This window comes from Phaethon lepturus, unplaced genomic scaffold (genome assembly GCF_000687285.1).
Source record: "Phaethon lepturus isolate BGI_N335 unplaced genomic scaffold, ASM68728v1 scaffold12219, whole genome shotgun sequence".
NCBI lineage: Eukaryota > Metazoa > Chordata > Aves > Phaethontiformes > Phaethontidae > Phaethon > Phaethon lepturus.
The window spans coordinates 2596-22211 of NW_010564192.1; the positions used below are offsets into that span (position 1 = coordinate 2596).

At 37.2% G+C, this 19616-nt stretch overlaps 1 protein-coding gene across 1 annotated transcript; it reads left to right on the plus strand.

Annotated features, from left to right (window-relative positions):
* The first annotated feature begins 1551 nt into the window (after window positions 1–1551).
* CLPX (caseinolytic mitochondrial matrix peptidase chaperone subunit) lies at window positions 1552–18819 on the plus strand. The gene is made up of 13 exons (XM_010294794.1): window positions 1552–1706; window positions 3203–3317; window positions 8932–9086; window positions 9991–10150; window positions 11347–11388; window positions 12541–12717; window positions 13571–13735; window positions 14083–14171; window positions 14716–14880; window positions 15874–16173; window positions 16686–16778; window positions 17031–17137; window positions 18228–18819. The coding sequence occupies exons 6-13, from the start codon at window positions 12594–12596 to the stop codon at window positions 18316–18318; spliced, it is 1134 nt and encodes a 377-aa protein (XP_010293096.1). The 5' UTR covers window positions 1552–1706; window positions 3203–3317; window positions 8932–9086; window positions 9991–10150; window positions 11347–11388; window positions 12541–12593; the 3' UTR covers window positions 18319–18819.
* The last annotated feature ends 797 nt before the right edge of the window (window positions 18820–19616 follow it).

Sequence of the window (19616 nt, forward strand, 5' to 3'; positions counted from 1 at the left end):
GTCATGTTAAAAATAACTGCAAATCATCTTCCAGTTCAGGAATCTTAAGCAGCATATAATAGAAGTTAATAAAACAACTTTAATTTGTTGCTGTGTTCTTGACTGTGACTTTGCAAGAAGCCTGTGAGAGTTTTCGTGGTAAAATTAGGCTCATCCATAATGCTTTTCTTCGTTATTTTTCTGTTTTCCTGTTATAGTAGCAAAGTGATTTTTCTTAAATGTCCTCTTTCAACTAAGATTCCAGGTCTTAGTTGTCATTGTTACCTCTTTCAGAGGTAAATGAACTGTACTCCTCTTGTCATTTTTACTGGTTTTGTTCTTTCTTTAGAAGAGTTTTTTGAGTTTTCTGTAGGAGTCTCATGTCTTTCTGACTGTGAAACTAAGTATTATCAGCAAGTTTTTAATTGTCGTTGTTATATAGCTATTCTGTCAATAAGTCACAGAATTCTTATAAAAAACAGAGCAAGCGAGAAATTTGCCACTTTAAATGAGATACGGGATATGGATTCCAGGCTCTTGTCTGTGGTGAGAGATGTTGAAATCACAAGCATGACCTATGTTGATTCACATCATACCTAGTCATGAAATGTAATCCTACCCGCTGTTGCAAGAGGAGGAAAAGGCTGTTTAGTTTCTCAGTGGTTTTTTTCATGTTGGCAGTAAGCTTTTTCAACAAAGTGAAGATTACATTGAATTTACTTGTGCCTGTCCGTAGAGGGTCAGCACAAGGCAAATATGACGCTACCTTCTAATTTTCCTCAGGACAATTTTTTTTGTCAAGTGTTACTTCAGATTCCTGGAAACTTGTTTTCAGTAGAGTTCACAGGCGAAAGCCGAATCTAGATGTGCGGTCTGTGAGTTAGAGTAGCACTTCTTTGGTAATTTTTGCGTAATAAGGAGACGCTTCAAAGGTCTCTCTCTTACTTCAGGGGTTGAATTATTTCACAATAAGTGCTGGATGTTGATTGTATTTATTGTTCTGCGGATCGGTTTCATAACTGGGATGTTCCCTGTTTCATGACACAATGGGACTCTCAATTGTCTGGCGTTAGAGGACATGGAATTACTTTTGGGATAATTTTGAACAATCTAGGCAGCTTTTATGAGATGAGCATTAAGGTGGTAAAAATAAATTATTCTGGATAACTGAAATTTGCATGTTCTGAATTGAGTTCTGTTCCTGAAACCGTTGAGCTCCTTTTAATATAAATCAGTTCTGGGGTTTGGTGGCATCAGGATTAGAACTAGAGTATTTTTAATTGACATGCAGAATGTGGGTGCTTAACATATATATAAATACTGCATTTTGAACGTACTACAGATATGGAAAACGCTGGTTAGTAATGTCCCTAAAGAGTTGGATGAAAGTGTGAAAGGGTATATTGAAGTTGTGTGCGTTCAGCGTATCGTGACAACCAAAATGCATTGCAGTCAGATGCTAACGAGGTAGCTCTGTTATCTGATTGTAGTATCAGCAGAATTTTCCCAACAGTGTAATGGTTCATGAAATTAATTTTTTATTTTCATGTTTTTACTTGTTTTTAGGTATTACTTGTGGTCGTACACGCATCCCTGTTTTAGGAAAACTTGGGACTTTTGAAACTTGTTCTCTAAGACGAATTCCTCTTAGAAACTTTTCGGAAACACCAGCATATTTTGCTTCAAAGGATGGTGCAAGCAAAGATAGTTCTGGAGATGGAAGCAAGGTAATCTCCATGCATTAGGTTTTTAAGTAGTTTATATAAAATGTTTCTTAAATGTTTTAAATATTTTTTTTTCCATACTTAGAATATTTTTGAAATTTTTGCTAACTTTTGTCATTTCTGATCCTTCAAATTGCTACAGCTGGCAGTGAAGAAAAAATAAATTGTATTGTGAATTTGTTAACAGACAAACCTTATAAACATCCCATAATGCTTTTCCCAGTCTTCTAAACCTTTTTACGTAGCATAAAAGGACACTTGAAAACTTTGTAGAATGTTATAGATCCACAACAGGTTTCAGGATCTTGGGGAAGAGTAGTAATTGGAACTATTCTCCTTCAAAAGGAGAATCTTGCTCCTTTTTGAAGTAAGTACATTTTAAAATGTTTTTGTTTTCAGCACTGATTTGGTAGTTGTACTAAGCAAGGCAAGTTTGTGAGGAGACTAGCTTTATTCCTGTTAGTAAATTGTAATCTATTTTCATCCTAATCTTTCTCTAAAATTATAGTTAATAAACAGCTTCTTCAGATAAATGATTACCTGAGAATAAAACTGCTCTTTAATCAGCGAGTAAGATTTTGAGAGTTCACAGGCAATAACTTTACCTTAGTATGGTAAAACGTCTAAGAAACTGTCCAGATGACACAGGTGTGTTCTGAAGGTTCAGATTAAACTTTTTAAAAAAATAAACAAGGAAGATAAATTTTTAATAGTCTTTTTTTGTTCAGAAGGGTTGCAAGGAGAAATGACCGGGTAAGCAAGGTTTAAAGAAATGGGGAACTGTCTTAGAAAAGGGAAGAGAGATCTTTGCTGTTTCCTAAAACATAATAGCTTTTATTATTAATCAAAGTACAAAGGCAAAGAATGGATATAGATTTAAAAAAAGTTAACCTTGAACACCACTAAACAAGGTAAGACAGAGAAAGTAGAGTAGGTCTGTCAGGGAATTCTGCCTTAGAAGTGAAAAATAAAGTATTTCCAAGCAGTTTCTGAGATGCTTGTTTTATAGGCCATATCTACCCTACAGCCATCTGCCAGCGTAGCTACATCTGTCAAGGACGTGAGAAGAGTTGTGGCTTCAGAAATCCTTAGAATCAACGCAGTTGTGATAATGAAATTACTTACTCTATAAGTATGATTTGTTTTCTTCTCTGGGATTAGAGTAAATTACATTGAAATACACTATTAAAACATTCTTGACACAGTTTAGCTTGTTACTGTTCTAGTGCCAGTCAAGCAGTTCCAATGTAGATATGGGATGCCTCTTCCATAGGCATTCAAAATTGTCAGACCTGGGAAATGCAGATGTGTGTGCACTTCAAAATGTTTATATTGTGTTGCTCTAAGTTTTCAAAGCCTTTAAAAAACCCTGACAATAGTTATTTTGTCATTCAGCTATTGCAATATTCACATTACTGGGTTCCATAAACACACTGCTAAATGCCTAATGTAACAGCTCCATTGTTTGGGGCTAATTGTCTGGAAATCTTTTTTAGAAGTCTGTCGGTGAGGGGGGTGGTAAAAAGTCAAGCTCTGGAAGCTCTGGGAAAGGAGGGAACCAGCTGCGCTGCCCGAAGTGTGGTGACTTGTGCACACACGTGGAGACCTTTGTGTGTAAGTTTTAACGAATACTTTCTTTTTTAAATAGACACAGATGTGACTATATTTGTGATCTAACCTAGTCCTGATAGCTAAGGTTTAGCCTGCCTAATTAGGTGATGTCAAAAATTTTGTTGTGCTTAGTTTGGTCACGTTGGCATAAACATGTATTGTCTCTGTGGTTATGTTTTTGTAATTTGTGATGTGTGGTGGAGCAGAATACAGAAGTGGACTTCAGACCGCAGCTGTGAATGTGCAGTTTTAAAGTAGTTCATTACATTTCATGCGGTGGAAGAGATGCTCACATAAACAATACCATCTTAACTACTGATATTTCTTTCTGTCCATTATACAAATATATACTTACATATGTGTATGCTTGTAATGTCTGTCCTTTGTTTACTAAATAATAAAGCTTTAATCCTACATATACTATGACCAAAGTGCTTATCCAGCAGAGGAATTAGTATATGACAGATGGCTTGCTAGAATGGTCTTCTGTGACATAGCCAGATCCACAGTATGTTCCATATAGGAGGCTGAAAAGTCCACATAGAAAATCCAAAATGTGTCAGATGCCTGGTGTCCAGCAGCAACAGCTACTTTCCTTGAAGTACAGTCCAAATTAATGTCAGTTATGCTTTAAGTTATATCGGGCTTGAAGACATTTCTCCTTACTTCAGTGCTAATGAGACCAGCTTAGAAAATAGTTGTCAGAAAGCAAATACCCATTGTTAGTTGGTGGGGCTCAAGGAGGAAGTATCAAGTCATAATCAGGCTTGTGCACTAAGAAGCTTAAGACAAGGTCAGCATAAACTTGTTGAACAGTTAATATTGTGGTTGGTGAAAATAATGAGTGGGTGTGGTATTATTTGCTGCTACTCAGATAAAATACTATTTAATAAAAATGATCAAACATAATGAATCACAAGACAATTCTATAACAGTATATTTATTTATGTTAGATAAAAGATCAGTCTTCAGCTACTATTTTTTTTCCAGAAATAATAAGCTTTCTTCTTGTTTCAAACTATAGGGAGCAAGGTTTTCTGAAAAACCTGGCACTAGTTGATGGAACTAGAAATACAGTCCTGTGTGGCGCTCAGTATGTTGGCCTTTCCCTGGACTAGATGTGGCTAAAAACAGTGGAAGGATTTTTAACCTAATTTACCTTCTTATCAGATGATTCATGAGTAGACAGAGACATTTTGAAAGTCTCTCACTTCACTGGTGTGTTTGCTCCCCTTGTTACTGGAGTTTGTGCTTTTATCTGGAAATACCATTCAAGTATTGCCCCAGGGTAGAACAATCACTGTGTGTCCCTGCAAAGCAGAGATGTGATTTAGTGTATGGTCAGTGTCACTAGGAATCTTTAAGCATGCTTGAAAACTTTCTTAGGAAGAGGATTCATTTGTACTTACATAATGGGAGAAGATAATTGGTATATGCAATCTCAAATTCTCAAGTAGTGATACTGCACTTGAATTGCGGCAATCGGAACGGCACAGGTACTGTAAACAGCTTGGGATTGGAAACCCACTTTGCGCTTGTAAAAACAGTGTTGGCAGCTGCTCAGATTTGTTAAAACTTGAAAGTTAAAATATGAGGAACTCTTGTGAATAATTGAATTTATCTACTTATTCTTTCACATTGTACTCTGAGGCTTTAGGATTTGACAGCCTTTAAATGAAGTCTGTTACTAGCTCAGACTAAGCACGGTGTCACCAGATAACGGACTAGAGCAGACTTTTTTGTTCATCTTGAGAACAGCAGTTGTCAGTTTTCTATTAATTGGTAACTTAAAAAGAAATTAAACCAAAGATTGTAATTGCTCTAATTTCTCAGAAATTCCTGTGAGTCATGGTCAAGTTTTTTCTGGACCTATGTCTTTTTGGATTAGTCTGTTAATTTGAGCACACTGCTTCCCAGCCAAACTGTAGAATATAAAGCGGCTGGAAAACAGAAGAGCTGAGTTCTAGTTATCTTAAAAATGATGTTAAAAAAGAAAACAAAAACTACTAAGAAAAAAAGTAATCTGTCCTGTTCTACCCAGAATGAATGGGTTGCAGCTTTTATTAAACATGCTGTAACCTCATTTTTCAGATAAGCCTTTGATGTTGCTTAGTCAGAAAAAATGATGAATTTGCTCAATTTTGGTTTGAATGCCGAACCTCAGAGCCTTAAGTAAATATCTAAAGCCAAAGGAAAATAGGCAATTAGTATTTGTTTTGGTTTTTAAATGCTAGATTTTTCAGTTATTTTGAGAGAAGTAGGGAAACAAAATACTGAATAAAAGCCACATTTATTAGTAAATTAATTGCCATTGAGTGGCAGTGTGACAGTCTGGTTGTCCCGTAGAGTTTGTTTTTATTGGGTCTTTGCTTTGTATCTGCAAATCTTGCACAAGGATTTGCTTGGCAATGGTTTTCCAGTAATTAACAAGGAAGAATATGATGCAAACCAAAAGGAATTTTGCTTTGACACGCTTTCTCAGCAGTTCCTGTATTGGTTTGGGTTGTGAAACTCTGTAAGGAGTGTTTTGTGATCAGTGAAATAGGATGTGAGCCTCAGACATAGAGTGAAATCCAATAGCTATAAAGCGAATTGACATCAGCCTTACCTAAGCACTGGTTTTACTGTCTCCACCTGATGCCATCAGCTTAGCTCCCATCCTCCAAAGCAAGACTTCCCTGCTACTGTGCATACTTAATAGGTAAGAAGCTTCCCTGCTCTCCTTTTCCTGATGTCTTTTCACCTTATAGCAGTTTAATAGCAGACCATTACCTCAACCCTACAAGTGTTTTTTAAGATTAATCCTCCAATTGTTTTGGCTTCCTGTATGTATTATAAAAACCCAGTGTTTCTCTTTGGCAAAGCCAGCTCATACAGACTTAAGAAATCTCTTTGCAAATGCAGTCTCTGTGGTAGTGTTGCCTGAATCGAAGGCAACACTTGGCTTGCATTTTACCACACTGTAAATATTTGCAGACATCTTAATGACAGTGAAGTAATTTGACAGAAGACTCTTTGCTGTGCACTTACGCATTTGCTAAAAGAACGTATAAAAACATGCCAATATTTAAGAATAGCGAAGTTGCTTGCAATGTTGAATGTTCAGTTTTAAGGAGACGGCAGTACTTAAACTTGGTTTCCTTGCATTTCAGAGCAAGCTTCTCCATTTTTTTTTTTCTGTTAAAACTCATAGTCATACTTTTTTCCAGATTGCCCTGTGGATGAGGGAAACTGGCCAGTTGCACAGCTGTGTTTTGATAACTGAGTCCTCCCCAAGGCACCCCATACATCAAAGTTTCTCTGTAACCATGGACCCTATTGGTCTTGCTGAAAATTAGGAAGATCGCGAATAACCTTCTTCTGTGCTGCTTGGAGTAATTGATAAAAGTGCACTCTACACAATAACTTTTTTTGGTGAATGATGTTTTAAAGATGCACAATAGTATTCTTATATAAAATGCTCTTTATTTTCCATTTTTTTTAAACCATACCTGTGGATCTGTAAAGGGGGAAAGTATTCTCGTGGTTATTCCATCCTAATAAAGCTGACTATTACCATTGCATAGGGAAGGACAACAGCCTCATGGCACTGTAGTCATTAAGAATATCAGAGGTGTTTTGAGTGAGCATTGGGAGAAAGTTTGGGGTTTTTTCCCTGCAATATTGTTGCTAAATAGTAGTTATGTAAGACAGGTGCATACAAGTGTTTCTCCACTGCATTCCCATCAGGCAGGTAACAGTAATTTGGAAGGTTGCCAGGAGAATTTTCCAGCTGTTAGACAAGTTTTCTTTGGACTAGAATTAATAAATCTCTGATGGTCACATTGTTACGTGCTACATTCTTAAAATAATCTGGTGGTCTTACTTATCCAGTGATAAGGTGTGTTTAATAGTAAAAAAACCCCCACCCCCTTCTATTTTGCTGATGTCAGCTCTATGGAAGGCAACAAGTTATAAATAAGCAGCTTGTTTGTCACTAGAGGCTGTTATTAAATCAGCTGGTACTACAGTGTTCAAACAATTTTCTAAAATCTTTTCATGATTTCAGAAATTTTGGCATTGAAATTCTTCATGTGGTTTTTTTGCTACATTTACTTTTAATACATTTACTAATATATTTACTTTTAATAAGTCCTATTGCACGTGATTTGCACTTAATAGCATAGTAATATGCTCAGAAAACTACAAATTTATTCTTGAACTACAAATTTATTCTTCTCTACTGTCTATTTTCAGTTATTTCAACTTTGCTTTTTCAATGGGGGAAAAAAAAAAGGTAGCGCAAGTTCTAGCTTGCAGGCTTTTGAAACCAATCTTTGCAGATGATGATTTCTTGAGACATAGTTCACAAAGTCAGTGGTAGGAGGGTTTGGCTTTTGGAATATGAAAGAAATTTGTTCTACTCTTAACGGTAAAAATAAATAAGCAAAAGATCTTGCAGAACATCACAGTTCTGATCATCTGTGGCATACCACGGCTGCCTCTTGTTGGGATGAGCCCTTTATGACCCTACTGCGCTCCATGCCCTGGGCTTAGGTGACTCCAGCATGCTCCATAGTTTCCACAGCCAGTGGGATGCAGAGACCGGGAGCTGCCACAGGTGTCCGTTCCTGAACCTGCCGCAGGCTGTCTTTGATATTGTAGATTGCTTCCTCACACTTTGGAGTAGTTGTTGTGGTTTAGCCCCAGCTGGCAACTAAGCACCACGCAGCCACTCCCCCCCTCCCCCTCCTGCAGTGGGACGGGGGAGAGAATTAGAAAAAAAACCTTGTGGGTTGAGATAAACACAGTTTAATAGGACAGAAAGAGAGAAAGAAACAACGATGCCAACAAAGGAACGTACAAGAACAAGTGATGCCCAATACAGCGATTGCTCACCACCCAGCGATCGACAGCCCGTCCTTGAGCAGCGATTTCTACCCCCCGGCCAACTCCAGTTTATGTACTGGGCATGACGTTATATGGTAGGGAATATCTCTTTGGCCAGCCTGGGTCAGCTGCCCTGGCTGTGTCCCCTCCTAGCTCCCCATGCACCCCCAGCCTCCTTGCTGGCAGGCCAGCATGAGAAGCCGGACAGTCCTTGAATGCTTAGCAACCCAAAACATCAGCATGTTATCAACAGTTTTCCATCCCAAATCCAAAACATAGTCTCACACTAGCTTCTGTGAAGAAAACCAGCTCTATCCTGGCTGAAACCAGGACAGTAGTCTGTCCCTAACCACAAATTTTTTTTTTTTTTTTCCCACTAGTTTGAGAGTTAGGAACAATTCCTGCATAGTTGGAAGCCCTTGTTAATTTTTCATTGCTTATTGCGAAGTTTCCTCTTCCAAGTGTAGTGCTACTAAATAAGTACAAAATAGATTTTTGCTTTTTAATTCCTTGTTTGGTTGCTGCCCTGTGTTGTGACTTTTTGAGCAAATTGCATTCCCTCTGTATCAAATTTCATAGTCCAGTAATTGCTTGTAAAGCTTCTAAGGTGAATGAAGGGGAAAGGTTGTGTAAATAGAGAGGTGGCTGTGCTCTTACAGGTGCTTGTCCTGTGTATCACCAACTCAGGCAGTTGGATGAATGCTGTCTAAGCCATTCCTCTTACCGTTTTGTTTTACTTTTTCTGTAGCTTCCACCCGTTTTGTGAAGTGTGAAAAGTGTCACCATTTTTTTGTTGTACTGTCGGAGGCAGACACAAAAAAGAGCATCATTAAAGAGCCCGAGTCAGCAGCAGAAGCTGTGAAATTGGCTTTCCAGCAGAAGCCGCCACCTCCACCGAAAAAGGTATGGTTCTTCATTTCACTCCGATGTTCCCTTGTATTACAGCATGGTGAAATGCTTTGCTTCTTGGTCCGCATCAGGTGTGGAATGGTCTACTGTGACAGACCAACAAAAAAGAAAGACGATTAGCTCAAGATTAAACCTTGGAGAGCTATGTGACCCAGCAGAGTACTGATAAAGGGAGCAAGTAGATCCAGTAAAAGTAGTTGGGCTTGTGTTCCTCTGCTTTTGTCTTGTGACTAAGTCACAGAATCACAGAAGCATTAAGGTTGGAAAAGACCTTTAACATCATCAATGCGACAAGTCGAGTACTGTCATTTTCTCTGTATGACCCTGAGGCTAACCTCAACCCTCACCGACAATAGTATCTTTTATTTCTTGCTATGGTCTCATATTCTGCACCCTTATGTTAGCAGCTCCCTTCTGTAGCTGCATAACCTTTTATTTGGCCTGTTCCTGCGTGTGAACTGTGGCTGATCGTCTTGTGGCTGTGACCCACCTTAAGCCATGCTAGAGAGGTTTCCCTCTCTCAAATAGTGAGGGAGCTTATTGTGTTTCTCAGTTTCTAGTGGACTGTAATGGTTTCTGAAGCTGCACATGGCTCCTGGATAGGCCTCTTCCGAGAAATTAAGTATTCTTGAAATTTCTGTTCCTCTTACAAATTTGAGTGAAAATTACAATGGGTGTAAATATTAGTAGAGGAGAACTGACAGACACAATATGGTTGTGTAAGTGCCATGTTTTTAAATAAACTTATCAACAGGAATATATTCTGTGTCTTAGATGTTTGGTTTCTATTTGTCAGCTCTCTAAGAGTTGGTTTAGACCAAAGTCCATCTTTGGCACAATATCCTATTTTGCTCCAAGGTGCTTTTAGAAGTGTTATTAAAATTGAGTTATTTTTCAGATTTATAACTACCTCGACAAATACGTTGTTGGTCAGTGTTTTGCCAAGAAGGTGCTTTCAGTTGCTGTGTACAATCATTACAAGAGAATCTACAATAATATCCCAGCTAACCTGAGACAGCAAGCAGAAGTTGAAAAGCAGACTTCTTTAACACCAAGAGGTTTGTGTGATGTTTGGTATTTTTCTGGTCAGATAAAACTTAGCATTTTGGGGCTCTAACGTAAGGAACCTGAGAGAGGTTTTACATTGACTCTAGATGTTCTGTAATTGCAACGATCTAAAAGAATTTCTATTAAATCTAATTTTCACTGTATGTAACCTTCTGCGATTTATTTAAAAGTAATCCAGAAGGTTTATGATGCTGTGGGTATTGCCTACCGTATTACATGGTTAGCTTTTTTTACTGATGCATGTTATTAGGTATTTTCCTTTAACTTTATAAAGTGAGCCTCCTAAACTTTCCTTTCTAATCTCATTTACTGCTTAGCGGTAAATCTGCTGCTTAATCTGCAAGCAACAATGCAGATCATGAAGACAATATTTTGCATAGTGAATTTGATGAATAGCTAGCTTTCTAACCTCACTTGCTGCTGCTGTCAGCATCTGTTGGTCACCATAGTATTGTTCCATACTAGCAGGTGTAGATGGAGTTACTCTTGGCAGTACTTTTGCTACTGAGTAAGTGTGTAGCTATGTTGATCCAATTTATTTTTAGAAATAGGATTAAGTTACTGTCTCTGATTCAGAGTGTACCTTGATTTTTTTTAAGGTGTTTTGTTCTGTCTTGCAATACATAGTATCTTTTTGCAAACAGAATCTTTTTTTGTAAATTTATGTAAAGAAGTATTTTAACTGAGGGGGAAACATGAGTAGCTTGTCTCTGGTAAAGGTAGGAGAGCGGTTGTCAGGAACTTCTCTGCGCTGGGTAGACCTCCCACAGGAAGATAAAATGGTGCACACGCAGAGGGACTGGCAGTGAACATTTCACATATTACAAAGTACTATCCATGATAGATCTTACATTTGTAACACTCGGATATAAATGTGAGGGTTTAAGGAAGCCTTTTCAAAAAGTTATAGCATTTTTTCCCCTTCTATAAGTGGCTTTAAAATAAGATCTAATAAGAGGTAATAGACTGTTAATGTTTTAAGTAGTAGAAATCTTGCTGTCATTTTAAAAGCATGCAAGTTGGGGTTTGGGTTCACTTTGATAGCAATAAAAACTGATTCATGTGGGATTTCTTGTTAGAAATACATTCATACACAGTGAGATGTATTCAGAAGAGGGCAAGAGGTGGAGAATTTATAAGCTTTTATAAACTTAATTTTTATTACTGTTTTCATCCTCTCTCTTAGAATTAGAAATCAGAAGACGGGAGGATGAGTACAGATTTACAAGTAAGTGAACTCTCTCCTCATGTCCTCCTCTGTAATATCTGCTCTTCTGATGTTACTGTAGAATAGTCTTTAGTCACCACTGGTTTGAAGTGCTGGGTAAAATCCTCTTTGCTTTTCTTCTGTAAGTAAATTTAATGGATGGCATTGAGCATATTTTTAACTAGGTGACTAGGATCTGACTCTCCATCTAGTTCTAGGTGGAAAGCAAGTAAAATTTAAAGATATCTTTTATGAAGTTGGTTAAATAATCATCTGTCCTTAGAGTTGTCCTCAATAGAACAAGTGGAAATTGAGGTTTATTTTTAATTTAGAACCGAGGTGTGATTATATTAATAATGCCCCACAAGATACAATGGGAGTTAAATAATAAGAGAAGTTAGGCAACTGTTTTCTGCAGTGTATTTGTACTCTTAAAAGGTGCTGTCACCTTGAACCTCAGAACGTCTTTTTTTTTTTTTTTTATTAATCTGAGTGAGGTCAGTCATGTTTGTTTTCAATTCCCCAAAATTCTCACTGGCTATTGAATGACTTCCTTAATCTAGTGTAGATCAATTTGTAATCCCAGTTACGCCTCTTCAAACCAGTTTTCTTAATCTTCAATATTCTACCCTGCAAACCAATTAAAACTCCAGTGCTCTGAAAAAAGAAAATCCAGCTCAATCTCTATATCTGTGTGTAGAGACAAAACCTGTAACAACAGATCTAAGACAAGTTTTTAAGTCTTGAAGCAGACCTGTGCATTGCTTTTGTAATTGTTGTAGTATACCAGTTCTTGTACTTTTTCAGAGATCAACAGTTTGGGTTTATTTCTTCTCATGTGTTAAAAATAAAAAATTACAGTTAAATTGAGTCAATTTGTAAGGACTGAAAATTTCTCTTGTTTTTAATGTAGAAGAGTATTTTTGGATAATCCACTGCACCATTGGGAATTCTTTACCTATATACAAATATGTGCTTGTGCAAAAACAGGGTTAGAACCCATGTTTTTGTAATAATTGTGCCATTTTTCTGTTGCAGTCCTCTCTGTAAACTTCTGTACAGATAGAATTATAGGTTTGCAGAACGAAACAGAAGAATCAAGGTTTTATTGTGTATTTAAAGTAATGGCAGACCTTGTCAGTGCTCAAACAGTGCTGTTATTGTTCCCTTCAGAACTACTGCAGATTGCTGGAATCAGTCCACACGGTAATGCTTTAGGAGCATCAATGCAGCAACAAATGAACCAGCAGATACCTCAGGAAAAACGGGGAGGAGAAGTACTAGATTCACCCAATGATGACATAAAACTTGAAAAAAGTAATATTTTGCTGCTTGGACCAACTGGATCAGGTATACAGCTGCATGTTTTTATTGGTGTCAGATTTTTCTTAGAATTGGTAATGAGTGATTTTCCTCTTTTTTGATTCTTCCCATTGGTGTATACAAAGTTAAACTATGAATTCCAAACTGAGATTTTGCACTTTTATGTCACCGTAACAAGCTGAGCTAAATGGCCTTGAAAAGGAAGGAGTCTGGTCATGTGGTTTTCTTTTTTTTTTTTACTAACTGATTAAAAGGTGCAAGTTTCACTAAGATGAAATAAGACATATTTAAAGTTTCTCTGCTTTAGTTGGCAAGTTGAGATGCTGTGGTTAATGGTGTTTCACCTCTGGGACATATCAGTTACAGGAGGGGTTAAAAGAGAATTTATATTTGTGTGTTCATAAGAAGTGGGAGTGTTTTGTGCTGAAGTGATAAGCGTTTGGCAGAGTTTTTGGGAGAACGGTCACTAAATAATATTTTAATTTTGTTTCTCCCAACTTCAAAGCAGGAGCAATTGGACTTTGCACCGCACCCTGAGTGTCTGCAAAGGACTACTGATTTATTTAATCTTTAATCTATGCAAGTACATGTATTTTGGTTTTTATATTGTGTGACATTTTATTTGTGATACTGTTGGCATTTCAAGCTGCCTTAAATGTGTAATATTAGTCTAATGCAGAAATTTGCAAATTTGCAAACATAAAAAACACTGTTTCTGAAAAATATCTTCCTTGGAAAATATTCTTATATGAATATATGAACAAGCTGGCATCATTCAAAATGTCTATTGATGGTAACAATGATCCTATGGTAAATATTTGGTTTTGTGTGCTCTAAAGAAATGTATGGAAGTTGCAACATACAGTTTTTATTTTATCAGGCAAAACCTTGCTGGCTCAGACTCTAGCTAAATGCCTAGATGTACCTTTTGCTATCTGTGATTGTACTACCTTGACTCAAGCTGGCTATGTTGGTGAAGACATTGAATCTGTCATTGCGAAGCTCCTGCAAGATGCCAACTACAATGTAGAAAAAGCTCAGCAAGGTAAACTTCTACAATATGCTTCCTTAAGTTGATTCATACACTGTGTTAATCTCACTTAAGTGCTCTATACTTTGAGACCACTAGTATTTCTGTAATTTATATTCCTGTTGGATGCACCTGAATTTTAACACTTTAAATCAGAAATAATAAACCTGAAAAGAGCTCCAAGCATATCTTGTAGTTTTTGTTCTTGTCTATAGTTGCACAAGATTGCATACATTTTTGCAATCTACAGTATGGAAGTAGAACAGACTGCTGTTGTCCTAAATTATGTTCTTCCCTGTGTCTAAGTTCTTGCTTCTCTTAAAAAATGGAGTCTTCCTCAAATCCATTTTCTATAACTGCAGGCATTGTTTTTCTGGATGAAGTAGATAAGATTGGCAGCGTTCCTGGTATTCATCAGTTAAGGGATGTTGGAGGAGAAGGTGTTCAACAAGTAAGTACTTCTGTGGAGTGATTTTACTTCGTAAGCAAAGAGCCTGTCAAGTCTACATATCATCCTATAATATGTGAAATAGCGTGGGAGTGTATAGAGCCATAGTTCTTCAGTTCTGTAAAAATTAACCTTTGAAAGCCTCACCTTTCCTCTTTACTTTGCTTGATTAAAAAAAAAAAAATCTCAAAAGCAACTCGAGGCTGCTTCATAGAACTGTTCTAATTGAAAAACGCCGTCACAGCATTCAGATAATAAGTTACATAATGAAGGCAATGATAAAAAACATTTGCCAATTTGACAAAACTCTTAAAGCTCATCATTAAGTGCAGCCAATAATGTGTATGGGAGTCACATTAAAGGAAAATTTTTGTCTATCCTTGAGTGGGATTGTCTCGTATGGAAAACTGATTTCTTTAGACACTTACTATAAAGGCATGAGAGAGCAAAAAATGTAAGTACATTAGTGAAAGTAAGCACAGTATGGTGTGCCTTTTTATGCTACACAATGAAATTTTATATCGCTTATTTCTTCTTTCCTTCTTAGGGCTTGTTAAAATTACTAGAAGGCACAATAGTAAACGTTCCAGAAAAGAATTCTCGTAAACTACGTGGAGAAACGGTGCAGGTTGACACAACAAACATCCTCTTTGTAGCTTCTGGTGCTTTTAATGGTCTTGACAGAATTATCAGTAGGAGGAAAAATGAAAAAGTGAGTGCAGCACGCTGTATTTGAACTGAAAAATTATCATCTTAATTACTGTTCACAGTACTTGGTCTTGCTATATTTGTAAACCCACTAAGTTTGTAGGGCAGTGGTTTTCCACCTGTTACCTGAGAACCTGAGGTCAAGCCTAAGAAAGGTAGTAAAGCACAAGCCTATTGTTAGTAGGCTTACGTAGCTTGCAGCAGTGTCTGCTTCCTCAGAGAAATTTTTAGCATATGCAAATAGGAAAAAATGGGGGGGTTGAACGCTGTTGGTAGAGGACTTGCTGTCCATGCTTAAGTAAACTTTTTACATTACTGTCATGTCCTGTGTTTCTTAAAAAAAGAATATGTGAAACAGTTCTAGCAATTATGATAGGAATTCTTTTAGGTGGAGTGTACCAAGTATGAAACTGAGAAAACGTTTGCATATCAGTAGAAAAAAGCTTTTTCTGTTGCTACACACATAGTTTGAGCAAATGGTGCTAAAAGCTATCATCATCTTAAAGTACCTAGTCATGCAGTTCACTGTTTTGTATATTAATGCCTGAGGACGGAGTTCTTCTGGCTGCAGCTTTCTGACAAAATGTGCACCCTGTTTCTGGCAACAGGAGTGACTGAAATCCAAAGTACCATTTATGATAATTCATGTAGCTTTTCATGTAAGTGTACATGCATTCATTTGCTTCATTTTTGAAAAACACTTTTTGGTGTTCCTGGTATGTGTAAACTTATCAGAACATGTTACCAACCTTTTTTATTTTAAGAAAAACTTGCTCTTAGGCTAAGGTATTGATACTTTGCTGAGGGAATTAAGTGTTATAAGAAACTGATTGTGTGCAAGAGGCCTAATTTTACTATATGTAATTTCTTGAGCTTGAATTAATATGTAATGACATAATCAGTTACTCCAGTTTTTTTAATGCATGTGGGATGTGATTTAGTTACATAAAGAAAATGTAACTACTATGTTTCTGTAAGCATAACGTTTGTTTTTCAGTATCTAGGATTTGGGACACCATCTAATATGGGAAAAGGCAGAAGGGCTGCAGCAGCAGCTGATCTTGCGAATATAAGTGGAGAGTCTGATCCACATGAAGATATTGAAGAAAAGGATCGCTTGCTGCGTCATGTGGAAGCCAGAGATCTGATTGAGTTTGGCATGATTCCTGAGTTTGTGGGACGTTTGCCCGTTGTGGTTCCTCTGCACAGCCTAGACGAGAAAACCCTTGTACGGATTCTTACTGAGCCACGAAACGCTGTGGTTCCTCAGTACCAGGCACTATTCAGCATGGATAAGGTTTGAAATTTTTATTTGATGACTCTTCAATATTCTTGTTTATAAATACAGTGTTAAAGGAATCTAGATTACCAATTGAAATCACTTCTCCTCACATGTGCACCTCCCCACACTCAAAAAAAGTAAGCTAACTCATTAAAACATGACTGATTTAGATTGGATAACTGTCCTTGTGAGGCAAGTAATCTGGAAGTAGTGGGAGCTGCTCTTGATGTTAACGTTCAAACGAACATCTGTGACCTTGCCTAATAGACATCAAGAGCCACTTCATGTACTATAGAGGTACTTACAGTAGTTGTACATAAAGGGACATAGCCAGTACTGGTAATGTTAGTCAAATATAAAGTGGAGCTGAAGCTTTATGTCTGTAGCTTAAATGCTAAATGTTCTGGTCTGTAACAAGTAAATTGCTACTGTTTGTTATTTTCAGTAATGCTTGTGCCATTGCACTCGACACAGTGTTGAGTTATAAATGAAATAATTAACTAAACTTAACATTCTTCTCTGTGTAGTGTGAATTAAATGTAACTGAAGATGCATTGAAGGCTATAGCCAGACTGGCCTTGGACAGAAAAACTGGTGCAAGAGGTCTTCGATCTATAATGGTGAGTAAATTAAGTCTCATAGTGAGTAAACGCAGCTACCTGCGTTCATGCGTGTGGACCCAATCGTGACAATTTTCAGTCAAAACTAAGTGAGTTTTGGGTCTTATATGGATACAATAAGTATTCTTCTAAAACTGTGGGTATTCAGAGTTCTCCCAAGAAAACTCTTCTTGCTCTGAAAATCACTTGCTCACTGTATTGTTACGTAGAAGAGGGCATACAGAGGTATTTTTTCATTCTGTTTTCTTGTAGGAAAAGCTGTTGCTGGAGCCCATGTTTGAAGTGCCCAATTCTGACATTGTATGCGTGGAAGTTGACAAAGATGTTGTAGAAGGCAAAAAAGAGCCAGGATACATTAGGTAAAACCGTAACGGAAGTATGAGAACAGACGAGTAATACAGCTAGACAGGTATTCTGATGTTTTCTATAGGAACAAGCATATAAACACAAAACCATGCACACAACCTAAAAAGGATCCAATTTTCTGTATACTGTACACAGCTGGATTAGTCCCTAGTCTGTCCTAGAGACTGTGGGTTTGTGTCGCTTTAGTTTTTAAGTAGAAATTTAAAAATAAACATATATGAAGTTACTTTAAGCCTTTTGTGTATGTGTATACCTGTAGAAATAGAAGTAAATTATAAGCATCATAAGTTAACAGTAAAAATATGAAGTTTAATTGCAACTGTACTGAAATTTTTGAAACGGAACTTTTTCCTTCCTCTTTCTATTTTCTACCACTGAGGTGTTTTTTTAATGCAAGCTCCAGGGTGCTGCAGTTTTCTTCTCCATTGCTCTTGCAGCAAGTGGGGGATCCACAAAGGCACATCTATTGATTTGCCAAACTCTTGTTAAAATAATCAATTTAACGTCGTAAAGATCATTTTATGGTAATGATGTGGTAAACGCTGAAAGCACTGGACAAATCTGGATTTTTAAAAAATCTTAATTTTAGTGAACAAAGGATGGAGTTGAGACGGGATGGGTCAGGTGAAAAACACAGGCCTGAAATTTAGGAACTCTGGCTTGGTTTCCACATCTGGCAACATTTTTTTGTGTACATGCTTTGTATTCATCTGTGTCTGTACCTGAAGCTTGGCTCAGCACTCAAAGGGAATGATTGGAATGGAAAGTATACCACTGCCCATGTTTGCTGTAGAGCACCACTGCCCATGTTTGCTGAAAAATTTTAAAATTTACTGATTAAATCAAAAAACTTTACTGAAAATCAAAGAACTATTGAATTCGGTAATGAGACTGTGTACTGGCAGTAGTGTAAAGCTGCACAGCACCACTTTCAGATCAGAAGGTTGCTCGGCAGATGGATGCTTGTCAGAACGTTTGTCACTGGGGCACTTTGCAGGTGGCATCTTTACTGGAAGCTATGGAAACTGTCTCCATTCTTTTCCTCAATTTCTAAAGTATCTGATCAGTTTATTTTAATTACAGGGCTCCCACTAAAGATTCATCTGAAGAAGAATATGACTCTGGCGTTGAGGAAGAAGGCTGGCCTCGACAAGCAGATGCTGCAAACCATTAAATACTGTCAGAATGCTCGCCTGCATAAAGCGCACTTGGTTATTTCCTTACGATTGCCTCTGGCTTCAGTCTGATACTAAAGGCATTGGATCTCTCTCGGATATGATATGTGATGAGGAACTTTACTAGATAAATCAGATTGTGTATTTTATTGCAATGTCACATTGATTTATTTGATGGACATTGTGTGGACTTGGATGGCATAATGTTCAAATATGAATTGTATACTACACTTGTTCAATTAAAATGTATAGCAAATACAGCAGCACCTGGATTGCTCTTTCTAGAAACTAAAACAGCAATGCAGGTGCTGCCAATAGTTAGATTTTACAATAATGTTACTCTACAAATGGGAAATCAAGATTAATAATTAGTAGAGGGTGAATAAACTATTAGCTCCTCATAGGACTCACGGGGGTTATGTTCAGGTCAGTGTTAGATTTCTGGTGGTGGTAGAAACCTGAGGGGTGCTGGAGTGACTTGTTACATTGGTGGGGGAGGACGCCCTTGCAACAGGATTTTGGAAAAACTGGGACACACTTCATGACACTGCTGGGAGATTTTGCTAAAATGTGACACTAGTTTGTTACAGTAGTTCGAATGCAATATCAAATGAGATCCTTCACCTCTCCATTAGGAGTAAGTTTTACTCACCTTGAATACTGTGAAAGAAGGTGAAGTCAGAAATTTGCTTATTTTTCCAGAGGGGTAAACAATATTTCTAGGAAGCGGTAAGCCATCTGAATTTGGACGAGAAGTTGACATAAATTTTTAAATATTAATGTTCTAATATAGTACATTTTGTTTAACGTATTGGAACTATCATGCATCAATTTTTTGGTGCCAGGTATTTGCCCAACCTATCTTATAATGTTAAGAGATGAAAGAGGTAAATGTATAATATTTTTGATGTAATCAGTAGTGACTGTTCACATGACACAGTGCTTTTTAAGTTATACGCTCAAATGCTAGTATTGCATCTTGTGGGTTTTGTCTTTTTGATTTTTAGTCTCACAGCAAAATAATCCTCTTCTGTCCTACACCAAAACTAAGCCAATCCTTTAGGAAAGTCTTTGTAAAAAACGCTAAAGGACCTGTATGGTTTTTTTGATTTGTTTCGGGAATTAAAATCGTTGCTTACAACTTTTGTTTTGTCCTTCAGTGATACGTGGACTTGAGTTTTACTCGCCCCTTTTTCTAAAATTCTAATTCAAGCTATTGAAATAAAACTTTTCATCATTCTTTTCAGTCTAGTGGATGTTTTAGGGTAGGAAGGGAATACTGCGGCTCTCTTCACCC